The 25,469-nt window shown below is 43.0% G+C and overlaps 1 protein-coding gene across 1 annotated transcript in view; it reads right to left on the reverse strand.

Moving 5' to 3' along the window:
- The window catches only part of LOC309543506 (uncharacterized protein), a 194,277-nt gene that overhangs the window by 60,045 nt on the left and 108,763 nt on the right, over window positions 1–25,469 (reverse strand). The window contains exon 6 of the mRNA XM_082275981.1: window positions 11,153–11,515. Within this exon, the coding sequence (XP_082132107.1) occupies window positions 11,153–11,515 (363 nt within the window). The remainder of the gene's footprint in view (window positions 1–11,152; window positions 11,516–25,469) is intronic.

Genomic DNA, 25,469 nt, shown 5'->3' on the forward strand with positions numbered 1-25,469 from the left:
TCTAGTGTCATATGTAAACCGCAATTGCACCATGCATGTGAGGTATCGCCGCAAACGCCAGGTTGAGGGCAGTAATTCTTGCAGTAAACCTCCTCTGTAAGTCCAAAGTGGTAACCTGTAAAGACTTTTAAAGGCTTTTAAAACCGTACATAGTTTGTTGCCGCGGCACGGGCGTGCGCAATTTTTAAAGCATGTCATGTTTGGTGTCTATGTACTTGGCATAAGATCATATTTTAAATTTTACCAAACAATTAGGAATTATACAGTGTATTTCTGCATTAAATATAAAAAAAGTGTTTGTTTTTTTTACGCAAAAATTGCTTTTGGAAAATCTGTGCGCAAATACTGTGTGACAAAAAAAAAACGCAACATCCACCATTTTGTTCTGTAGGGCCTCTGCTTTAAAAAAAAAATATATATATATAATGTTTGGGGATTCAAAGTAATTTTCTTGTAAAAAAAAATATATTTTTTCATGTAAACAAAAAGGCACAGAAAAGGCTTGGTTTTCAAGTGGTTAGAAGAGTGGGTGATGTATGGCTAAGATTGAGCATAAAATGCCGGGACAGTTCAAACACCCCCCAAATGACCCCTTTTTGGAAAGTAGACACCCAAAGCTATTTGCTGAGAGGCATGGTGAGTCCATGGAGTATTTTATATTTTGCCCTAAGTTTCAGGAAAATGACAATTTGTTTTTTTTTTGTTTTGTTTTTTTTTTACACAAAGTTGTCACTAAATAATATATTGCTCATATATGGATACCCCATGTGTGAGACTTTTTGGCAGTCTAGCCGCGTACAGGACCCGGAAAACCAATCCCCACCTTCGGGCTTTCCAAGGGCGTAAATTGTTGATCTCACTCCTTACTACCTATCACACTTTTGAAGGCCATGAAATGCCAAGATGGCACAAAACCCCCCAAATGACCCTATTTTGCAAAGTAGACACACCAATCTATTTGCTGAGAGGCATGGTGAGTATTTTGCATCTCTCATTTCTTGGCATTTCATGGCCTCTGAAACTGTGATAGGTAGTCAGGAGTGAAATCAACAATTTACGCCCTTGGAAAGCCTGAAGGTGGTGATTGATTTTCGGGGTCTTGTACTCGGCTAGACTGCAAAAAAGTCTCACACATGGGGTATCCCTGTACTCAGGAGGAGCAGCAGAATGTATTTTGGGGTGTCATTTCACATATACCCATGGCATGTGTGAGAAATATATAATTTAGTGACAACTTTGTGTAAAAAAACAAAAACAAAAACAAAAAAAAAATAATATATTTCCCGGAACTTGTGGCAAAATATAAAATATTCCATGGACTCACCATGCCTCTCAGCAAATAGCTTGGGGTGTCTACTTTGCAAAATGGGGTCATTTGGGGGGGGGTTTTGTGCTATCTTGAAATTTCAGGGCCTCCGAAACTGTGATGGGTAGTGAGGAGTAAAATCAAAAATTTACGCCATTAGAAAACCTAAAGATGGTGATTGATTTTCGGGGTTCCGTACACAGCTAGGCTCCCAAAAAGTCTCACACATGGGGTATCCCCATACTCAGGAGAAGTGGCAGAATGTATTTTGGGGTGTCATTCCACATTTACCCATGTCATGTGTGAGAAATTTATCTTTTAGTGACAACTTTGTGTTAAAAAAAAAAAAAATTAAAAAAAAATTGTAATTTTCCCAAAACTTGTGGCAAAATATAAAATATGGACTCACCATGCCTCTCAGCAAACAGCCTGGGGTGTCTACTTTTCAAAATGGGGTAATTTGGTTTTTTTTGTGGTATCTTGACATTTCAGGGCCTCCTAAACCGTTATAGGTAGTGAGAAAATGCAATGAAAAATGTACGCCCTTTGAAATTCTGATGATGGGGATTGGTTTTCGGGGTCCCGTACACAGCTAGGCTCCCAAAAAGTCTCACATGTGTGGTATCCCTGTACTCAGGAGAAGCAGCAGAATATATTTTGGGGTGTAATTACACATATACCCATGGCATGTGTGAGCAATATATCATTTCAATGACAACCTTGTGTAAAAAAAAAAAATGTTTTTTTTAGTCATTTTTCAAACACCTGTGACAAAAAAATGAAATATTCAATGAGCTCAACATGCCTCTCAGAACATTCCTTAGGATGTCTACTTTCCAAAAAGTGGTAGTTTGGGGGGGGGGGGGTTGTACTGCCCTGCCATTTTAGCACTTCATGAAATGAGATAGGCAGTCAGAAATTAAAGCTGCGTAAATTCCAGTATATACACCATAGTTTGTAGACGCTATAACTTTTGCGCAAACCAATAAAAATACGCTCATTGAGATTTTTTTTGTCAAAGACATGTAGCTAAATAATGGCCAAAAAATATGACATAAATTGAGTATATTGGATATTTTTGAAAAGACAAAGTTAAAAGTCATTTTTTTCTCACAATTTTTGCTCTTTTTTTATTAATATCGCAAAAAATAAAAAACACAGAGGTGATCAAATACCACCAAAAGAAAGCTCTGTTTGTGGGGAAAAAAGGACATAAATTTTGTTTGGGTACCACATTGCATGACCGCACAATTGTCAGTTAGATTCGCACAGTGCCGAAGCGCAAAAAGTGGCCTGGACGTAAGACAGCAAAATCCTCCGGTGGTAAAGTGGTTAATGGCCCTTTCAGAATGTTCAAACAACAAACATATTCTGATGGCTGATTCCAGTGCCAAATCTTTCTCCCTTAACTACTGAGCATGAACTGCATCATTGCAGTTCATCTGTTAGTGCACCAAAATCACATTTTTTAGCCAGCAGTCTCAGTGTGGCTACATAGGATTGTATTCCTTCATCAGGTTTCTGAGCCATCATGTTAAATACATTTCTGTCTATTATTACATTACGTTGTGGTAAGCAGATCTCATCAAATTTCTTGATTAAGACATCAGGATCTTCTTTGTCCTCATTGTCTTGAAAATAAAATGACTCACGTGTATCTAGTGCATCCAAACCAGCAAAATTGAGAAGAGTGTAAGCTTGTACCCTTTTTACTTGTCTAAGAGTCCTGCTTTGCTTTACACTTCCCATTCTCTTTTGAATTTCAGCCAGTTGTTAGCAATATCATTATCAAAGATTCGGGGTTGTATGTCACGCAGATTCTGAGCCGTGATGTTTCAGCGATCTCACTTCTGTCACCATGTAGATTTTTTAGTTTCACTTCAGAACTTCCTACTTCCAGTTCCCACCCCCAGGTCCTCAGACCTCTAGGCAAAAACATACATATTCTACACCGTTCTTTTCCTCTTCTTCCTCCTTCACCCCCTACTACCTCTTCCCCTTTCTCCTCCTCCATCTACCTCTTCACTCTTGTCATATTCAAATTGTTCTACCTATATGCCTGTCTTGTCCTCAAAACCCTTCCACCTCCCCCTCCTTCTACGCCTCCACCCCAATTCTATCCTCTTCCCCTCCTCTTACCCCTTTAACCTCTTCTACCTCTACCTCCTTTTCCTTCTCCACTCCATTCTACCTCTTCCCCCTTCTACTACTCTGCCATCTCCTCTTTCACCCCTTTCTACCTCTTCCCTTTTCTACACCCCTATTCTACCTTTTCACCTTTGCTATCCTCTATCCACTTGTACCTTTCCCCCGTCTCCTCTTACACTTCCTTTTAATATCCTCTTCTTCTACCCTTTCCTTCTTCTTGTCCTCCATCCTCTTTTACGGCTCCCCCCTTTTCTTCCTCCACTCTTTTACCTCTTCTCCACTCCCTTCCACTTTTTCTCCAATCTTGGTTTCCAGCCCACTTTTACCTCTTCCCCTTTGTCCTTTTTAAATCCTTTCCTTCATTTATCTCTTCTGCTCCTCCCCCTTCCATCACTTTTCATCATCTTTCATTCCTCTTTTTCCCTACCTCTTCTGCTTTTTTCTACCCCCTTCAGGGCTGTCTTTATTATTGATTGGACCCTGTGCAAACATTTTCTTGGACCCTCCCAAATCCACTTATCAACTATTCGCAGGTAGTGCAGGCTCAAGGGGCAGCTGCTTTGGTCCCCACAACAATGACTGGGCCCGGGGCAGCTGTCCCTTTTGCCCTGACTAAAAGACAGCCCTGACCCCCTTCTACCTCTTCTCTCTTTTCCTCTTCTATCACCTTTTTTTTCCTTTTCCCAAGCCCTCTTCTACCTCCTGCTTCTCCTCCACCCCTTATCTTCCTCAGTTAACTTCTACCTATTTAACCTTCTTTGCCCCCATCCTTTTCTATCAATCCACCTTCTCCATCATCTTCCACCTTTTCTCACTTCTAATCCTCAGTTTTTCTTCCACCTCATCCCCCTTCTTCTTCACCCCTTCTTCTTCCTCTATTTCTTTCTCCACCCCTCATTATCCCCCCCCCCCCGCTGTTCTACTCTTTCCCCCTCCTCTCTTCCTCAAAACCCTTCTACACCACCTTTTCCCTTTTCCCTCTTCTTGACATTCACTCCGTTTTTCCTCTTCTCCAACCTCTTCTGCCTCTTCCAATTTCTATTTTGTTATCTTCTCCTCTGCCTCTATCTCTTCCTCCATTTTCTTCTTCCTTTTCCGCCTTCTTCAGCCCCTCCTACCCTTCCCTTCTGCTTCTATTCTACCCTGTTACCTCATTCCCCATCTTCTCTGTCATCTTCTACCCTTTCCCTCTTCCCATCCTCCACTATCCTCTACTTTACCCTCTCTTCATCCCCTTCTACATGTAGCACCATCTAGTGTGTGCTAGAAGTAGAGTAGGAAAATTTAGTTTAGCTCAGAGCTAAGTCTGAGCTATGGAATCTGGGTCAGAGTTTACTAGGGTTCAATGCTGGATGACTCATCTCAGCACCTCTGTGGTGCCTACCCCTGTTTCAAGAGTGAGAGCATTCTGGAAGATAGTGGGCTGAAGCTAGGAAGGGCTGCTCAGCATATTTAGAGGTCTCTGGCCAATCCCAGGGAGTGGGCCTAGCAGGGAGCCGGGGAGTCTTTAAATATTGATGAGCCATGCCAGCAAGAGCAGTCAGGTGGAAGAAGGAGATGCAGTGCTGAGGAGGCTGTTGGTGGCCCTTGGGGTGCCCCTAGTCTGGGGGGGAGTGACCTTTGGCCAGGGCTTTGGTGCTAGAAGATCCCTGTTAAAACAAGGAGGAAGTTTTCCTGGAGGCATGGGAGCAAGAGAGGGCAGAGTGAGTAGCAACACTGTTGGGGACTAACAAGTGTGCTTAGATGCAAGTAATTGGGCATACAATGGTTATGGGGTTCCGGGTACTGTCCTGGGGGACATGTATCAATGAAAAGAAAATTTGTAAAAGACGGAATTTTTAAATGAACAGTGATTTACTGATGTTTAAAGTGAAAGCATAAAAATGAAAAAAAAAATAAATAAAAATAAAAATTCCTTTCAATATAGTGCCTGGGGGTCCCCTAAGTCTTCCTGTAAAGTGGCGCATCTGTACTGTGTTTAGAAGCTGCTGCAGCAATAATGACACTTTCCATTCAAAATGAAAAATTTTAATTATTTGCACCTGTCAAAAAATACCTGTGTGGAAAAATTGGTCCTTGGGTGTTAATTGTGCCCATGAAACCTACGCCAAGAATTATTTTCCAGATTAATTCAACACCCACAAAGCTAGGCAGCTTTCAGAGATTCCAGATCCAGAATGCACTTAATCAGCGACATAGGCATCATGGGCTTGATAGCTGCTGCTAATCCAGGACGGATTCATTTAGATAAATGTTAGTCGGTCCATGGAGTCTCTGGACAGACTCTCTTATCTGTCACAAAACCTCTGGCAGCACCAAATGCTCATTTGGAAAGCACACTGGATGCAGGGAAGCCTATAAGCTCAATTGCATACTGGGCAATTCTGGCCAACTGGAAAGCTCTCCAATTATATTTTCATCCCAAGATAAATCGCCCACCATATGATGCAGATGGGCTTTGGAAGCTGATAACCCCGGGAGCAGAGGACTAAAAAAATTTTTTGAAAGGCATAACTGAGGCGCCCCCTTCTCCACCGCTCCTCTCTAGACCAACAGAAGCCTCAAAGCTACGTTTTCCACCAGAGTGTAACCTACCAGTGTTGGGAAAGGGGTTACATAAACTCACCTTTAAGGTGCCCTCAAGAGATTTAATCTTCTGCTGCATCTGTGAGGTCAGGATGTGTTCCGAGACTTTCTCCTTGTAACAGTGGTAAAGGAGGGTTGCCAATCAATAGTGATCCTTCTCGTTGATGCCACGTATTCTCAGGTCCTTTTGCAGGCTTTGAGGAATGTGGGAGCCCATGCCCTGCAAGATTGCAGAGGCATGAGAAGCAGACACCTTGGGGTCACTGAGGATTACAGTATCTGGAACTGCCTTCTCCCAGTCACGTACTACTCCCAAGGGTTCTAGGGATATAAAACCATCTGTTAAGGGTTGACGTATGTCTTGCTCTGCTTCAGTGCCTCCAAAACTGCCAGAATCCTCCTCCTCCTCCTCCTACCTCCCCTCTTCCTCCCGCTGCTCTGCATCAAGTGCCCTGTCCACAATGCCACACAAAGTCTGCTCCAGCAGGAACAAAAGAGGGATTGTGTCACTGATGCATGCATTGTCACGGCTCACCATTCTTGTGGCCTCCTACTTGATAAAGGATGCATAAACTGTGACAATACAGTGCATCGATCCTTTATCAACAGCCATTGGTGTGGGAAGAAAAAGCCAAGCCGGCCTGAGCCTATCATTGTGCCAAACTCACACAGGTACTCGTTACCGGCCCTCTACTTCATGTGCAGCCACTGCAGCATTGCCAAAGTCGAGCTGCACCTGGTGGGCATGTTACAATTCAGGCAGTATATGAGCAGGTGGAATTCCTGCTGAATTTTAGCCAACCAAGCACTGGCTGTGCATGACCGCCTTAAATGGCTACAGACTCTTCTAGCCTGCTTTAGCAGATCTTCCAACCCTGGGTACCGATGTAGGAAATGCTGCACCACCAAATTGAGGACATGTGCCAGGCATGTGTCAACTTTCCCTGTCTAAGGGCGAACAGGAGGTTTGTGCCTTTATCGCACACCACCATTCCTGGCTCCAGCCGGCATGGCGTGAACCACCTCTGGGTCTCCCCCTGCAGAGCTGACAGATTCTCTGCTTGGGTGTGGTTCCTGTCCCCTACATAGTCCAACTGAAGCACTTCATGGCACGATTATGGAAATTAATGGAGATTGGAGCATAGAAATTTGCTCGCTGCGCTGAAAAACACACTTGTTTATATTAATACGCACCAAGCGCCATTAATCCCTTGTACTGAAAAGTACAATGTACAGCTCTTTTGTATAAAGAAATTCTAGTGCGCTCGGCGACAAGGAGAGAAAACAGGCAATAAACTGTATCACGGTCGATGTCCATAGAAGCAGTCCTGCCCAAGGCAACGCTCTTGTTAATTTTATAATCAGAGAACAAAAGGGATTTACAAGGTTTACAGGGGAGGTGGCATGAACACAACCAATCACAGACATGTATACTTTCAAAAGTATAATAGGAAAGGGAAGTGAATGTTTATGGACAAACCCGACCATGTGCATGAGTTTCAAACTGTCAAGTAAAGGCGAAACAATGCACTACTGTATTGCTGGATTATTGTGGATTCTCAGGGACTCAGGTACACTAATCCTTACGCATGCACTCCCGTCATAACCTGTTAGAGTGAATCCTATATAATATAGTTCATAAAAACCACATTTGATAGTGATTATGCTATTGTTCTAGTAAATGGGACGATATCTGCAAAGGAAAATAGCAGCAGTATTTCAACCATACGGATCAAGCATAATAGAAAGCTACCAGCCATTATTCCAGCTAAAGGGCAGATTTTATCAAAATGATAATAATTCCACATCACAAACATATCTCCGTCAGTGAATACCGGGGCCCTGGCTGGCTGATATGCATTTGCGCGGTGGAGTTTGCATCGCACTGCCATAGATCCGGACCAGCGTTCACTCCAGTGGTAGTCGCTCAGAGCGCCCGCCATTCGGGAGATCAGGTGAGTGGTATGGAATCTCCATTTAATGGAAGGTTTCCACATCTACATGTCATTCCTTAATGCCAGTTAAAGCCATAGCTGTGCACAGCGATTACCGGTAAACTGACACTGGGAGACATAATGGAAATTTAAATAAAACACTTCCTGAAAAATGTTCACAAAAATATTAAGAACATTTCCACAACAGCACCTTTCTGCCTGACTCATTGAATAGCCCCTTGAACGCTTAGGAGGTACTTGTAGTTCATGGGACAATTCAGCAGAGGAAGGCATGGAGGAGGAGGAGGGGGTGGAGCTGAAAAATCTTGCATCATCACCACTAGCTGTATGGAGACGTGAAGGCACAACAAGCTGCAGCACTGAATCCTGTCCTGCATCTTTCCAAATTGCAAGCAGAGTTACCCAGTGTGCTGTGAACTAAATATATCGTCCCTGACCATGCTTGCTGGACCACTTGTCAGCAGTAACATTGACTTTGCGGCTGACTGCCTTGCCCAACGATGCCACAACATTGCCTTTCATGTGATGGTACAGAGCTGAAAAGAAATAGCGACTGGGAACCTGTCATTGTGGTACAGCACATTCTGCAAATTTACGGAAGGGGACAGAACCCACCAGAGGAAAAGGCAGAAGTTGTAAAGCCAGCAGCTTTAACCAGCTTGCATTTAGACGCTGGGCATGTGGGTGGCAGTGACTATATATTTTTTTCCCCCTACAGCAGATGTGGCAGAGACATTTGCCGGCTATAGTCTACAGCTGGTGGTGTGCTACTGGCAGATGTGCTGCAAGGACCTGGGACACCCTACACTATACCATCATCCCTGTCAGTGGGGGCTGCTGAGAGATCATGAGCTATAGCAGGGGTAGACTGAGGTGAGTAAGAAGGAGGAACAGAATTGTGTCCTTTTTGTATGGATTTCAGGTGCTCTTTATAATGGGCTGAGTGGAGGTTAAATCGGTGTTTCTTAAAGCTGGTCCTCAGAGCACACTAACAGGCCAGATTTTAAGTATTACCTTGGGGAGATGCAGACTAGAATACTGAACTGAGCAGCAAATTATATCACCTGTGATGTATTTCAGTTTTCTTGCAAACCTGGCCTGTTAGTGTGCCCTGAGGACCGGAGTTGAGAAACACTGGGTTAAATGCTTTGTCAAGCATGTGGTACTCAAATGGCTGGTCTTTTTGCCATGCTTGAACGTTTGCAAATTGCAACAGTGCAATCGGCTGCACATGTGCTAAAAAAGGCCCATACAGCTGAGCTGTGGAAAGGGTGCCGGGAGATAACATCTCCACAACGTGATAAAATAGGGTGGCTGCTCTCTTCTCTTCCATGATGGCTGCCTCATTGGGGTTGTGCCTCACCCTCACTTTCCTCCTCTGCTCTATCCGGCATCATCATCCCCTCTATCCTCATCACCACTGGAGACAACTTGGCAATATGCTGCTGGCCCCCTCACAGTGCCATGGGAACGTCTGCCTCTCCTTGTTGGCCTCCCAGACATGATGGGGGGGGGGGTGCTAATTAACAAAATGTAATAAAGATGTGGACATGTGCACATGGATGCACTTTAATCGATGGAAAGTTGTGTTTGGTGCACTTTAACCTGAGTACTCACTACACAGACACACTCCACCGACACTACAATATACTGCGGTTAACGTGCACTAACGCACTGAAATGTACTGCAGTAAACCTGCACTGACAAAATAAATTGACACCAAAGTAAAAATGAATGGTCACTACACTCACTGAACTATCACTGGATTCACACTAAACTGATATTCTACACTGACAAAAGAATCAGAATAGCACACTATTAAACACTAACTCTCTAGTAGCACTGAACAGAGCCCTGTTCTATCTCTCTCCACGCCAATATCACACTACAAATGGCCAGTATGGGGAGAAAATGTTTAAAGTGTGGGGCGGGACTAAGAGCAATGAGCCATGATTGGATAGAGTCATCATGACAGTATCCAATCATGGCTCTGACAGTTCTCTGTGATTAGCTTTAGCTAATCTGGGCTTCCAATGCACTGTGTGGCGGCTCAGTGCATTGTGGTTGTTCGGCGGGCTGAAGAAATGGTAAAATGCCCTGATAATTCGGATGTTCGTCGAACGGGCCAATGTTCAGCCCAAACTCATGCTACGGCCAAACTGTTCACCCATTTCTAGTGGGGGACACAGCAAACATGTGAAAGAAGGTGTTTTGATCAGATGAGACCAAAAATGCTATGTGTGGCGGAAAACGAACACTGCACATCACCCTGAACACACCATCCCCACCGTGAAACATGGTGGTGACAGCATCATGTTGTGGGGATGCTTTTATTTAGCAGGGACAGGGAAGCTGGTCAGAGTTGCTGGGAAGATGGATGGAGCCAAATACAGGACAATCTTAGAAGAAAAGACTTGAGACTGGGGCGGAGGTTCACCTTCCAGCAGGACAACGACCCGAAACATCCAGCCAGAGCTACAATGGAATGGTTTACATCAAAGCATATTCATGTGTTAGAATGGCCCAGTCACAGTCCAGGCCTTAATCACATTGAGAATCTGTGACAAGACTTGAAAATTGCTGTTCACAGACGCTCTCCATCCAATCTGACAGAGCTTGAGATATTCTGCAAAGAAGAATGGGCAGAAATGTCCTCTCTAGGTGTGCAAAGCTGGTAGAGACATCCCCAAAATGACTTGCAGTTGTAATTGGGGGAAAGACAGTTCCACAAAGTATTGACTCTGGGGGGTGAATACAAATGCAGCCACACTTTTCACAGATTTATTTGTATAATTTATCATTTTCCTTCCACTTCACAATTATGGACACTTTGTGTCGGTCTATCACATAAAATCCCAATAAAATACATTTATGTTTTTGGTTGTAACATGAGATAATGTGGGAAATTTCAGGGGGTGTGAATACTTTTTCAAGGCACTGAATAGTCTATTGTGAAGTGCATGGTGGGTCCTAAGCCTCCAACACAGAAGATTCTTGATGAAACATCTGCTCGTGTATGGTTTGCCAAAATGGGTGTCTGAGACGAAGGTATAAAGGGTATACAGGGAGATGATAGCTCGGGGGGTAAGAAAGAATATTTGTTACTGTAAGTGTAAAACTGTTATATCCAATTTATTTTATATTTTCCATCACTCACCGGTCACATTCAGGGTCAGCTCTTTGTCCTCCCGGTGATTTGTAGCGGGGTGGAAGGTTCTACAGATATATGTCACTCCGTCATCTTCTGTTATATTCGGTTTCATGATCAGAGCACTTATATAGCTGTAGGATTTATCTTCATGCTCATCTTCCTTTACTCTATGGGAATATTTCTCCCTGTGAATGGTGTTCCCCCCAGGATTCCATGTTACCAGTTCAGTCTCTCGGAGGTTCTGGTCCCTCCTCAGCCAGGTGATGGATAAAGCTCGCGGTTTAAACCCATTGATTGGACAGGTGAGAGTCAGCTGCTCCTCATGGATGACGCGGTCCGGGCTCATGATGGACAATAACCTGGGAGATACTAAAGAAGGAAATGAATAAAATGTTATGAAGGAATTTATTCTGTAAAAATATAAAGCAACAACATTACTGGTGTGGTGACCTCTCTGATTGTTGGGGAGTTTAACCTCTGACATCCCTCTGAACACCTTCACACACACAGGGGTCCTTGTAAATGTGGAGTAAAGAAAACCGATCTCCAACGCCCCCAGCAACCAATCACACAAAGCTTCATTCTTAAAGCAGAACTTCACAGAAAAGGGGAGGTTCTGCTTGCCTGCCTCCTCCCCCTCCCCTTTAACATGTGGCACTTATTATTTTGGGCAGTGGCGTCTGGTGCTCAAAATTTGGGGGGGGGGGGGGTATGCAAACAGAAAAAATCTAATAGGTATTGCTTTGCGGCAAAAACTTTGAGGTCACAAAAGTGTGAAAGGGGCCTTCAGTAATCAAAGTATAGTGTGCCCCCATCAATGCAGAGTTACCACAGCATGCTCCCCATCAATGCAATGACCAGCATGCCATGCCCCCATCAATGCAGTGACCAGCATGTCGTGCCCCCATCAATGCAGTGACCAGCGTGCCGTGCCCCCTTCAATGCAGTGACCAGCTTGCCGTGCCCCCATCAATGCAGTGACCAGCGTGCCGTGCCCCCTTCAATGCAGTGACCAGCTTGCCTTGCCCCTTTCAATGCAGTGATCAGCTTGCCTTGCCCCCTTCAATGCAGTGACCAGCTTGCCGTGCCCCCTTCAATGCAGTGACCAGCTTGCCGTTCCCCCTTCAATGCAGTGACCAGCTTACCGTGCCCCCGTCAATGCAGTGACCAGCTTGCCGTGCCCCCATCAATGCAGTGACCAGCTTGCCGTGCCCCCTTCAATGCAGTGACCAGCTTGCCGTGCCCCCTTCAATGCAGTGACCAGCTTGCCGTGCCCCCTTCAATGCAGTGACCAGCTTACCGTGCCCCCTTCAATGCAGTGACCAGCTTGCCGTGCCCCCATCAATGCAGTTACCAGCTTACCGTGCCCCCTTCAATGCAGTGACCAGCTTGCCGTGCCCCCATCAATGCAGTTACCAGCTTACCGTGCCCCCATCAATGCAGTGACCAGCTTGCCATGCCCCCTTCAATGCAGTGACCAGCCTGCCATGCCCCCATCAATGTAGTGACTAGCGTGCCGTGCCCCCATCAATGCAGAGACCAGCATGCGTGCCCCCTTCAATGCAGTTTGGGCCCCCCCCCCCGAGACCAGTGCACTTACCTGGAGCCCTGGAGCAGCCGTGGCGGTGGCTTCTCTTCAGTCCCAGCAGGCGGCTTCTCCTCACTGTGTCCCCTGGCGGCGCGTCTCCTCCAGTCCTCCCGCTCCCACCTCCTCCTCGGCCAATGGCATGGGGTTTGCCTTGCGGCCAATCAGGAAGCACATATCGGACGCTCTTCCTGATTGGCCAGGAGGAGGATCGGTGTAACAATAGCGAATTTTCATTCCAATTGTCACACAATGGGTGGGCTCAGGGCGCACTGCTCTGCACCCCGGCTCCACCCTTTGCATCGCCCTATTAGAGCCTCTGGCTCTAATCAGGTGATTTAAAAAAAAAAAAAAACCATTAAGCTCCATGCGTCCGGTGCCCTGCATGCAGATTAGGGGGTCGGACGCATGGATGGGGGGGGGGGGGGGGGCGGCGCCCCTGCGCCCTCAATACCCCAGCTGCCACCGATTTTGGGGGGGGAAAAATGGACCTGGTTTTGACAGGTATCCACTCCCACTTCTGCCTAGATCATCTAGGTGATCAGAGCGGAAGTTCACTCCTGCTTCACCTACAGCCTTCTGGGGCAAATCACAGGTCCCAGAAAACTGGGGAAACATTCACAGGTTCAGCGCGACTCACCCATGTGCAGTGTGATGCCAGTGCTATGGACCCGAAACCCGGTGAAGAACCTGCTCAGGTAAGGACAGAGTGGGATCCCTGGACAGGTAAGTGTCCCTTTATTAAAAGTCAGCAGCTCCGGTATTTGTACATTTTTGGGGGGAGACTGGAGCTTCTGGTGGATGTCAAGCTCAAGAGCCCATTTACATTTTGACGATGCACTAACATGCATTAAGTTGCATAATAATATTTCTTTAGGAAACCAATTGAAATGATAGACTAACAATGCACCCAAATGTGCAAAAAAAATGGACATGTATTTTTTTAAACACAACACATTGCTACTTCATGCATTAATGTGAGGTGCAGCACACAGCAATGCAGGTTAGTTGTCCTCAGGATGAACGTCACCACAACACAGTCACATAGTTACATAGTTAGTCAGGTTGAAAAAAAGTCCATCCGGCTCAACCAATAAAAAACAAAAAACAGTAAAGAAAACCCAACCATACAATCCCATATACACAATCCTATACCCTCCCCAACCATACAATCCCATATACACAATCCTATACCCACCCCAACCATACAATCCCATATACACAATCCTATACCCTCCCCAACCATACAATCCCATATACACAATCCTATACCCTCCCCAACCATACAATCCCATATACACAATCCTATACCCTCCCCAACCATACAATCCCATATACACAATCCTATACCCACCCCAACCATACAATCCCATATACACAATCCTATACCCTCCCCAACCATACAATCCCATATACACAATCCTATACCCTCCCCAACCATACAATCCCATATACACAATCCTATACCCACCCCAACCATACAATCCCATATACACAATCCTATACCCTCCCCAACCATACAATCCCATATACACAATCCTATACCCTCCCCAACCATACAATCCCATATACACAATCCTATACCCTCCCCAACCATACAATCCCATATACACAATCCTATACCCTCCCCAACCATACAATCCCATATACACAATCCTATACCCACCCCCAACCATACAATCCCATATACACAATCCTATACCCTCCCCAACCATACAATCCCATATACACAATCCTATACCCACCCCAACCATACAATCCCATATACACAATCCTATACCCTCCCCAAACCATACAATCCCATATACACAATCCTATACCCACCCCAACCATACAATCCCATATACACAATCCTATACCCTCCCCAAACCATACAATCCCATATACACAATCCTATACCCTCCCCAACCATACAATCTCATATACACAATCCTATACCTGCCCCAACCATACAATCCCATATACACCATCCTATACCCTCCCCAACCATACAATCCCATATACACAATCCTATACCCTCCCCAACCATACAAACCCCTATACACAATCCTATACCCTCCCCAACCATACAATCCCATATACACAATCCTATACCCGCCCCAACCATACAATCCCCTATACACAATCCTATACCCGCCCCAACCATACAATCCCATATACACAATCCTATACCCGCCCCAACCATACAATCCCATATACACACAATCCTATACCCTCCCCAACCATATAATCCCATATATACACAATCCTATACCCTCCCCAACCATATAATCCCATATACACAATCCTATACCCTCCCCCAACCATACAATCCCATATACACAATCCTATACCCTCCCCAACCATATAATCCCATATACACAATCCTATACCCTCCCCCAACCATACAATCCCATATACACAATCCTATACCCTCCCCAACCATACAATCCCATATACACAATCCTATACCCACCCCAACCATACAATCCCATATATTCATAATCCTATACCCTCCCCAACCATATAATCCCATATACACAATCCTATACCCACCCCAACCATACAATCCCATATATACACAATCCTATACCCTCCCCAACCATACAATCCCATATACACAATCCTATACCCACCCCCAACCATACAATCCCATATACACAATCCTATACCCACCCCAACCATACAATCCCATATATACACAATCCTATACCCACCCCAACCATACAATCCCATATATACACAATCCTATACCCTCCCCAACCATACAATCCCATATACACAATCCTATACCCTCCCCAACCATATAATCCCATATACACAATCCTATACCCTCCCCCAACCATACAATCCCATATACACAATCCTATACCCACCCCAACCATACAATCCCATATATACACAATCCTATACCCTCCCCAACCATATAATCCCATATACACAATCCTATACCCTCCCCAACCATATAATCCCATATACACAATCCTATACCCTCCCCCAACCATACAATCCCATATACACAATCCTATACCCTCCCCAACCATATAATCCCATATACACAATCCTATACCCTCTTCCAACCATACAATCCCATATACACAATCCTATACCCTCCCCAACCATACAATCCCATATACACAATCCTATACCCACCCCAACCATACAATCCCATATATACACAATCCTATACCCTCCCCAACCATATAATCCCATATACACAATCCTATACCCTCCCCCAACCATACAATCCCATATACACAATCCTATACCCTCCCCAACCATACAATCCCATATAGAACTTCTAAAGCGCAGGCAGAAGAAAAACTAGCTCAGTCTATGAAAAAGGGGGATAAGACATTCTTCAGATATATAAATGAAAAAACAATGAAATTAAAACAAGGAATAACTAAATTAAAAACAAAGGACGGAAGGTATGTAGAAGAGAATAAAGGGCTAGCTGACTGCCTTAATGAATACTTCTGTTCAGTTTTTACAGAAGAAAAAGAAGGAGAAGGACCTCCACTTGAAAGGATGACTAATGAATCGTTTGATGCATGTGTCTTTACAGAGGAAGATGTTCTAAGATTGCTGTCTATAGTGAAGACAAATAAGTCACAGGGTCCTGATGAGATACACCCAAAATTATCAAAAGAGCTTAGTGGTGAGCTGGCAAAACCATTAACAGATTTATTTAACCAATCATTAGTAACAGGAGTCATCCCGGAAGATTGGAAATTGGCAAATGTCGTGCCCATTCACAAGAAAGGTAGTAGGGAGGAATCGAGCAACTATAGACCAGTGAGTCTGACATCAATAGTAGGCAAATTAATGGAAACCCTATTAAAGGATAGGATTGTGGAACATCTTAAATCCCATGGATTGCAAGATGAAAAACAACATGGGTTTACTTCAGGGAGATCATGTCAAACAAATCTTATAGATTTTTTTTGACTGGGTGACTAAAATAATAGACGGTGGAGGTGCAGTAGACATTGCATATCTAGATTTTAGTAAGGCTTTTGACACTGTCCCACATAGAAGACTTATCAATAAACTGCAGTCATTGAGCATGGACTCCCATATTGTTGAGTGGATTAGGCAGTGGCTGAGTGACAGACAACAGAGGGTTGTAGTCAATGGAGAACATTCAGAACAAGGTCATGTTACCAGTGGGGTACCTCAGGGATCTGTACTGGGACCAATTTTGTTTAATATCTTCATAAGTGATATTACAAAAGGCCTCGATGGTAAGGTTTGTCTTTTTGCTGATGACACAAAGATATGTAACAGGGTTGATGTTCCTGGAGGGAAATGCCAAATGGAAAAGAATTTAGGAAAACTAGAAGAATGGTCAGAACTCTGGCAACTGAAATTTAATGTGGATAAGTGCAAGATAATGCACCTGGGGCGTAAAAACCCAAGGGCAGAATATAGAATATTTGACACAGTCCTGACCTCAGTATCTGAGGAAAGGGATTTAGGAGTAATTATTTCAGAAGACTTAAAGGTGGGAAGACAATGTAATAGAGCAGCACAAAATGCCAGCAGAATGCTTGGATGTATAGGGAGAGGTATAAGCAGTAGAAAGAGAGAAGTGCTTATGCCGCTGTACAGAACACTGGTGAGACCTCACTTGGAGTATTGTGCGCAGTACTGGAGGCCATATCTCCAGAAGGATATAGATACTCTAGAGAGAGTTCAGAGAAGAGCTACTAAACTAGTACATGGATTGCAGGAAAAAACTTACCAGGAAAGGTTAAAGGACCTTAACATGTATAGCTTGGAAGAAAGAAGAGACAGAGGGGATATGATAGAAACTTTTAAATACATAAAGGGAATCAACTCTGTAAAGAGGACACAGTTTTAAATTAGAGGGGCAAATGTTTAAAAGTAATATGAGGAAGTATTACTTTACTGAGAGAGTAGTCTCGAGTAGTCTCGAGTACCATCGAGGCCTTTTGGATGCATGGAATAACCTTCCTGCAGAAGTGGTAGCTGCAAATACAGTGAAGGAGTTTAAGCATGCATGGGATAGGCATAAGGCTATCCTTCATATAAGATAGGGCCAGGGACTATTCATAGGATTCAGATATATTGGGCAGACTAGATGGGCCAAATGGTTCTTATCTGCCGACACATTCTATGTTTCTATACAATCCCATATACACAATCCTATACCCACCGCCAACCATACAATCCCATATACACAATCCTATACCCACCGCCAACCATACAATCCCATATACACAATCCTATACCCACCCCAACCATACAATCCCCTATACACAATCCTATACCCGCCCCAACCATACAATCGCATATACACAATCCTATACCCACCCCAACCATACAATCCCATATACACAATCCTATACCCACCCCAACCATACAATCCCATATACACAATCCTATACCCACCCCAACCATACAATCCCATATACACCATCCTATACCCGCCCCAACCATACAATCCCATATACACAATCCTATACCCGCCCCAACCATACAATCCCATATACACAATCCGATACCCTCCCCAACCATACAATCCCATATACACAATCCTATACCCGTCCCAACCATACAATCCCGTATACACAATCCTATACCCTCCCCAACCATACAATCCCATATACACAATCCTATACCCGTCCCAACCATACAATCCCATATACACAATACTATACCCTCCCCAACCATACAATCCCATATACACAATCCGATACCCTCCCCAACCATACAATCCCATATACACAATCCTATACCCGTCCCAACCATACAATCCCATATACACCATCCTATACCCGTCCCAACCATACAATCCCATATACACAATCCTTTACCCACCCCAACCATACAATCCCATATACACCATCCTATACCCGTCCCAACCATACAATCCCATATACACAATCCTATACCCGCCCCAACCATACAATCCCATATACACAATCCGATACCCTCCCCAACCATACAATCCCATATACACAATCCTATACCCGTCCCAACCATACAATCCCATATACACAATCCTATACCCTCCCCCAACCATACAATCCCATATACACACTCCTATATACACTGTGAGGGATTAGCTCGGTGGTAGGCGTAGATGACCCCTTTGGGGGTGCGTTTTCCCATAGAGATAGCCGACAAGTGCTTGCAAACAACAGTGTGGTTTATTAGTGGTGTTTTCTTCACCAGACTGTATGCAGCAAAAACATCCAAGATAAAACAGAAAATAAATCCTTGCCTCTGTGGGCGGCTACCTTCTCACATACAGGAACCTACCTAAAGCCCCATACACACACGCAGATCGTCGTCATACAAATGTTCGTCTTTTCTCCCCGGGATGTCGGTGTCTGTTGAAAAGTGCAAAGACAGCACAAGGACAGCACAAGAATTTTGTCCGCAGACTTCAGCTGACTGCAGAAGTGATGGCATGTAATGGTTAACTTTCCCTGTGTTTTTTATTTTCTGAGCATGCCCAGTCTTGCAAATCTGCGGTCTGTCGGCTGATTTCTGTACTGACAGGCAAACAATTGTCCGTTCTGGTGTCCGCAGACAAAAATTTTCATGTTTGCAAGAAAGACTCTTGTCCGCAGATTGTGTGCAGACAGCTGTCGGAGGCACCATACTAACACGCATACAATCGGCAGATCTTTCGTCCGCCGACGTTTGTATGACGACGATCTGCGTGTGTATGGGGCTTGAGTGACACAAATCGCTCGGTAATAGGTCCACAAAAGTCCTTTCAAGGACTGGTATTTGGTATAGGTGTACTATTATTTGGTGTGCAGTGCACTATATAGGGGTGTAATACACTTATAACATACTTTGTAATATAGAAAGCATATTATAGTGGATTTGTATTGTGCAGCATTGTGACTGGTGTGGTGACTGAGCGTTTCTGCAGCAATACTACAAAGAGTGACAAAAGCAATTATATAAAAGTATTATAACTGGTGTGATAGACCAGTGGCCCCCCAAAATGACAGATTGAAGCGGGGTGTTATATACCTTCTTCCACATATACTGCACTTCTCTAGAGACTTTTGTCACAGGGTCATTTAAAAATGACAGCCAGAGGAAGAGGCAGGCCCTTCCGCAGGGGTGGTAGGGGTAGGGCAGGAGCACCAGGCCGGAGCCAAAGTGTGAAGTTTCAGAAGGTGCGTTTGATTACGACAAAGGACGCACCAGACTCAGCCTTCCTCTTCTGCACCCTCTTCACTCTCTGCTGTGTGCACCCCCAAAGACACCACCACAAACAACACCACCACCACATCCCCCCCGCTTGAGTCACAAGAATTATTTTCCGATCCATCACAAGACGTTTGCGATGCGCAGCCATTGTTGGCATCGGATCAGGAAGAGGAGGTAGCAACAGCTGCCACTCAGCAGTCTGACAACAGTACCCAGATTAAATAAATGTAAAAAACTGACGATCATATACTCATAATTATCATAAAATTATACAAACATATATTTCTAATAATCAAATAAATAGGATTAAATAAATATATTGTGCTTGAAATAAAAGTCCATTAATAAATCCTTTCGGAGTAGTGTGTCCTTCCCCAGTATTTATAAAGTGCTTGAGTGCTTGATATGTGCTTTACATGGGGTTTCCCCCTTCAGATGTCTACTTACCACTAAGTAGATATAAGCAGGCATGAATAATTAGACTTTACACTCCGCATCTCCAATAAGGGAAGGAAAAAATTGTTGCTGGAAGATCAAGGTTCATTCCCCGTGTCCTCAAGGAAAAAAACTATTCATAGTGAAGTTCGTTTAAACATCACATTTAATGGGTATACAACGGGGGTTTATACTCACAAACATCACACAGTTACATGCAGGGAATAAAACAGAGCGGCTCGGTGGTGTGCTGATCCCGCAGCATACAATCCTCCGGCCGGAGATCACGTGGTACTCGCTCTACCTATCGCTAGACGCGTTTCGCTGTGACACACAGCTTCATCTGTAGCTGACATGAGAGGCGTACCACTCGGTTTAAGTATGTTGCATTGCCACTCCTACTTGCTTTCAAGTCCGAAAACTGATACTTTGTATTGTATATGTTGCTGCTACTCTTAATTGATTGCAAACATCGGAGTGGATGCTTTCTTATGTGAATGTTAATAGAGATAATTTAAAACAGTGATGATCTTTATTTAATATTAACTGATTTTGTTTAAAAAACAATACAGGTTACTCCTTATTGCCCTCTCCTGGTGAGACCTGTATTTTTTGGCAATAAAGGTTGGTTCTAGCCCATACATCTTGCGATTGGTTATGAGCGATTCCATGTATATGGTTGGATTAAAATATCATTCTTAATTGCACATGAATATTCAGTTTACAAGGCTGGGAAAATTAGATATCATTATAAATACATATTTATGCAAACAATCTATAGAATTATACAATTTATTTAAAATCCTTAAAATTATTAAATATGTTAAAATTATTAAAAATCATTAATATAACAATTTATATCCAGGTCAACATTCAAACCTTTAGGTGTCATACTGTCTAATTTATGAATCCACCATGTTTCATTTTGTGAGATGGCTCTTTTCATGTTAGTGCCTCTCCAATGTTTTTCTACCGTATCTATTGCACAAAATTTCAATTTACTCGGATCTTTATTATGTACATTTCTGAAGTGGTTGGACAGACTATGCTTTTTAAAACCTTTTTTGATGTTGGCAACGTGTTCTCTAAGTCTGATCCTGAGTTCCCTGGTGGTCCGTCCTATATACTGGAGTCCACATTCACACTCCAATAGATAGGTGACATGGGTGGTCCTGCAGGTTATAAACTTTTCTATTTTATATTGTCGATTAGTAACATTTGATTTAAAGTGCGTTTCTTTTTTGGATTTGTTATTTTTTCTGCATGTGCGGCATATGACACAATCTCTGCACCTGTAGAATCCTTTTTGATCTAGGAACTTTAATACCTGAAGCTCCCAAAATGCCGATTATATACCAGGTACCAAAGATCCACAAAAATATGGAGAAGCCACCCGGACGTCCGATTATCAACGGAATAGAATCAATTTTTTCACGGGTAGGTGAATATGTGGATTTTCACCTGCAACCATTGGCACAGAAAACAACATCCTACATTAAAGATAGCAAAGATGTGATCAATTATATCGAGCAATTAAAAATAACGGACACTACAATCTTAGCGAGTGTGGATGTCAATTCATTATATACTAATATATATCAAAAAGACGCCTTAGCAGCAGTCAGATGGGCTTTAAAGGCAGACAAGAAATTACCTCCGTCCCAAATTGAGTTTTTATTAGACATTTTAGAATGGGCCATTTGCAATAATTACTTTTGGCACTGCAAGCACTTTTACAAGCAAACGAAAGGCGTAGCTATGGGGGCTAAGTATGCCCCCACAGTAGCTAATATATTTATGAATAAATGGGAAGCTGACTACATTTTTAACAAACCACACCCGCAATTAAAAGGTTTTAAAAGATTTATTGATGATATTTTAATTATATGGGAGGGATCGCAAGAATCCCTGTCAGAATATATAGAGTCTCTGAATATAAACAAATATCAGATTTCTTTTACAGCAATGATAAATGAACAAGAAATTAACTATCTAGATCTTACCATCTTCAAATCAAACAACCATATGTCCACCAAAACGTACTTTAAAAGTACGGACAGAAATAGTTACATACCAACCAGCAGTAATCATCATCCGAATTGGTTAGCAGCAATCCCAAAAGGACAATTGTTGAGACTTAGGAGAAATTGTCAATCTGAAAATGATTATCTGCAGCAATCTAATATGTTACTGCAAAGATTTAAAAATAAAGGATATAAAACCACAAATCTTAATCAGATCCAACAAAAAGTCATAAACATGGACAGAAAAGAATTACTTAAACCCAGAAATAAAGTAAAGAAAACCCATCAAATCGCCTTTTGTACAGATTTTAATCAGCAGTACAAGCAATTAGAGAACATTTTTAGAACTCACTGGCCCATTTTAATGAGAGATCCTATTTTTAAGAATATTTTACCAACAAAACCACGATTCATTTACAGAAGACCACCTATCCTTAAAGACAAAATTGCTAAAAATATACCTGACCCTCCGAAAAAAACGGTGACGTTCCTAGATCAAAAAGGATTCTACAGGTGCAGAGATTGTGTCATATGCCGCACATGCAGAAAAAATAACAAATCCAAAAAAGAAACGCACTTTAAATCAAATGTTACTAATCGACAATATAAAATAGAAAAGTTTATAACCTGCAGGACCACCCATGTCACCTATCTATTGGAGTGTGAATGTGGACTCCAGTATATAGGACGGACCACCAGGGAACTCAGGATCAGACTTAGAGAACACGTTGCCAACATCAAAAAAGGTTTTAAAAAGCATAGTCTGTCCAACCACTTCAGAAATGTACATAATAAAGATCCGAGTAAATTGAAATTTTGTGCAATAGATACGGTAGAAAAACATTGGAGAGGCACTAACATGAAAAGAGCCATCTCACAAAATGAAACATGGTGGATTCATAAATTAGACAGTATGACACCTAAAGGTTTGAATGTTGACCTGGATATAAATTGTTATATTAATGATTTTTAATAATTTTAACATATTTAATAATTTTAAGGATTTTAAATAAATTGTATAATTCTATAGATTGTTTGCATAAATATGTATTTATAATGATATCTAATTTTCCCAGCCTTGTAAACTGAATATTCATGTGCAATTAAGAATGATATTTTAATCCAACCATATACATGGAATCGCTCATAACCAATCGCAAGATGTATGGGCTAGAACCAACCTTTATTGCCAAAAAATACAGGTCTCACCAGGAGAGGGCAATAAGGAGTAACCTGTATTGTTTTTTAAACAAAATCAGTTAATATTAAATAAAGATCATCACTGTTTTAAATTATCTCTATTAACATTCACATAAGAAAGCATCCACTCCGATGTTTGCAATCAATTAAGAGTAGCAGCAACATATACAATACAAAGTATCAGTTTTCGGACTTGAAAGCAAGTAGGAGTGGCAATGCAACATACTTAAACCGAGTGGTACGCCTCTCATGTCAGCTACAGATGAAGCTGTGTGTCACAGCGAAACGCGTCTAGCGATAGGTAGAGCGAGTACCACGTGATCTCCGGCCGGAGGATTGTATGCTGCGGGATCAGCACACCACCGAGCCGCTCTGTTTTATTCCCTGCATGTAACTGTGTGATGTTTGTGAGTATAAACCCCCGTTGTATACCCATTAAATGTGATGTTTAAACGAACTTCACTATGAATAGTTTTTTTCCTTGAGGACACGGGGAATGAACCTTGATCTTCCAGCAACAATTTTTTCCTTCCCTTATTGGAGATGCGGAGTGTAAAGTCTAATTATTCATGCCTGCTTATATCTACTTAGTGGTAAGTAGACATCTGAAGGGGGAAACCCCATGTAAAGCACATATCAAGCACTCAAGCACTTTATAAATACTGGGGAAGGACACACTACTCCGAAAGGATTTATTAATGGACTTTTATTTCAAGCACAATATATTTATTTAATCCTATTTATTTGATTATTAGAAATATATGTTTGTATAATTTTATGATAATTATGAGTATATGATCGTCAGTTTTTTACATTTATTTATTCATATTGATATTTTTAAGCAGCGCTGCATTCACATATCCACATTTCTAAAGAGCACTTGCACTTTTTTTTGCAGCTAGCAGCTTACCTAAAACACTTCATTTATTTATAGCACTGAGTGAGCACTCTTTCACTCAAATCCATAAGCGCAGGGTCCCTCAGTTCACAAGTACCCAGATTAGCCCAAGGAGGTTGGTCCCTGCTGTTGCTGCCTACTCCGAGATCTCTAATGTTAGTGGTGGGGAAGGTGATGTAGATGATGCAGAGGCAAAATTTCTGCAGTACCCAAATACACTATTATGAAAGTATATTGTTATATAACACCCCTGCTTCAATCTGTCGTTTTGGGGGGTCACTGGTCTATCACACCAGTTATAATACTTTTTTCTAATTGCGTTTGTCACTATTTGTAGTTGTAGTATCGCTGCAGAACCTCTCACCAGTCACAATGCTGCACAATACAAATCCACTATAATATGCTTTCTATATTCATCCAGCATTGCGACTTCCTCATCTTCCTGCTCCTGCTCCTCGACGGCTTGATCAGTGACACAATGCAATGCACGCTCCAGAAAGAAGGCGTAAGGTATGATGTCACTGATGGCACCCTGGCCGTGACTGACCAGTTTGGTGATCTCATCGAATGGCCGCAGAAGTCTGCATGTGTCCCGCATGAGCAGCCACTGGTGAGGTGAAAAAAAACCCAAGCTCCCCAGAACCTGTCCTGCCGCAGAGTTCGTACAGGTAGTCGTTAACTGCACGTTTCTGCTGGAGCAGCCTATCAAGCATATACAAGGTTGAGTTCCATCGCGTCAGGCAGTCACAAATAAGATGCCTGAAGGGCAGGTTGTGTCGCCGCTGAATCTCAGCAAGGCGAGCCATGGCTGTGTAAGATCTTCTGAAATGGCCCGAGATTTTCCTGGCCTGCCGCAAGACGTCCTGGACCTCAGGGTATTTGACAATGAATCGCTGCATGACCAAGTTCAGGACGTGTACCATGCATGGCACGTGTGTAATTTTGCCCTGTTTCAGCGCGCTCAGCAGATTGGCACCGTTGTTGCACACCACTTTACCA

The sequence above is a fragment of the Pelophylax lessonae genome (assembly GCF_965119305.1).
Source record: "Pelophylax lessonae genome assembly, contig: HAP1_SCAFFOLD_146, whole genome shotgun sequence".
Classification (NCBI taxonomy): Eukaryota; Metazoa; Chordata; class Amphibia; order Anura; family Ranidae; genus Pelophylax; species Pelophylax lessonae.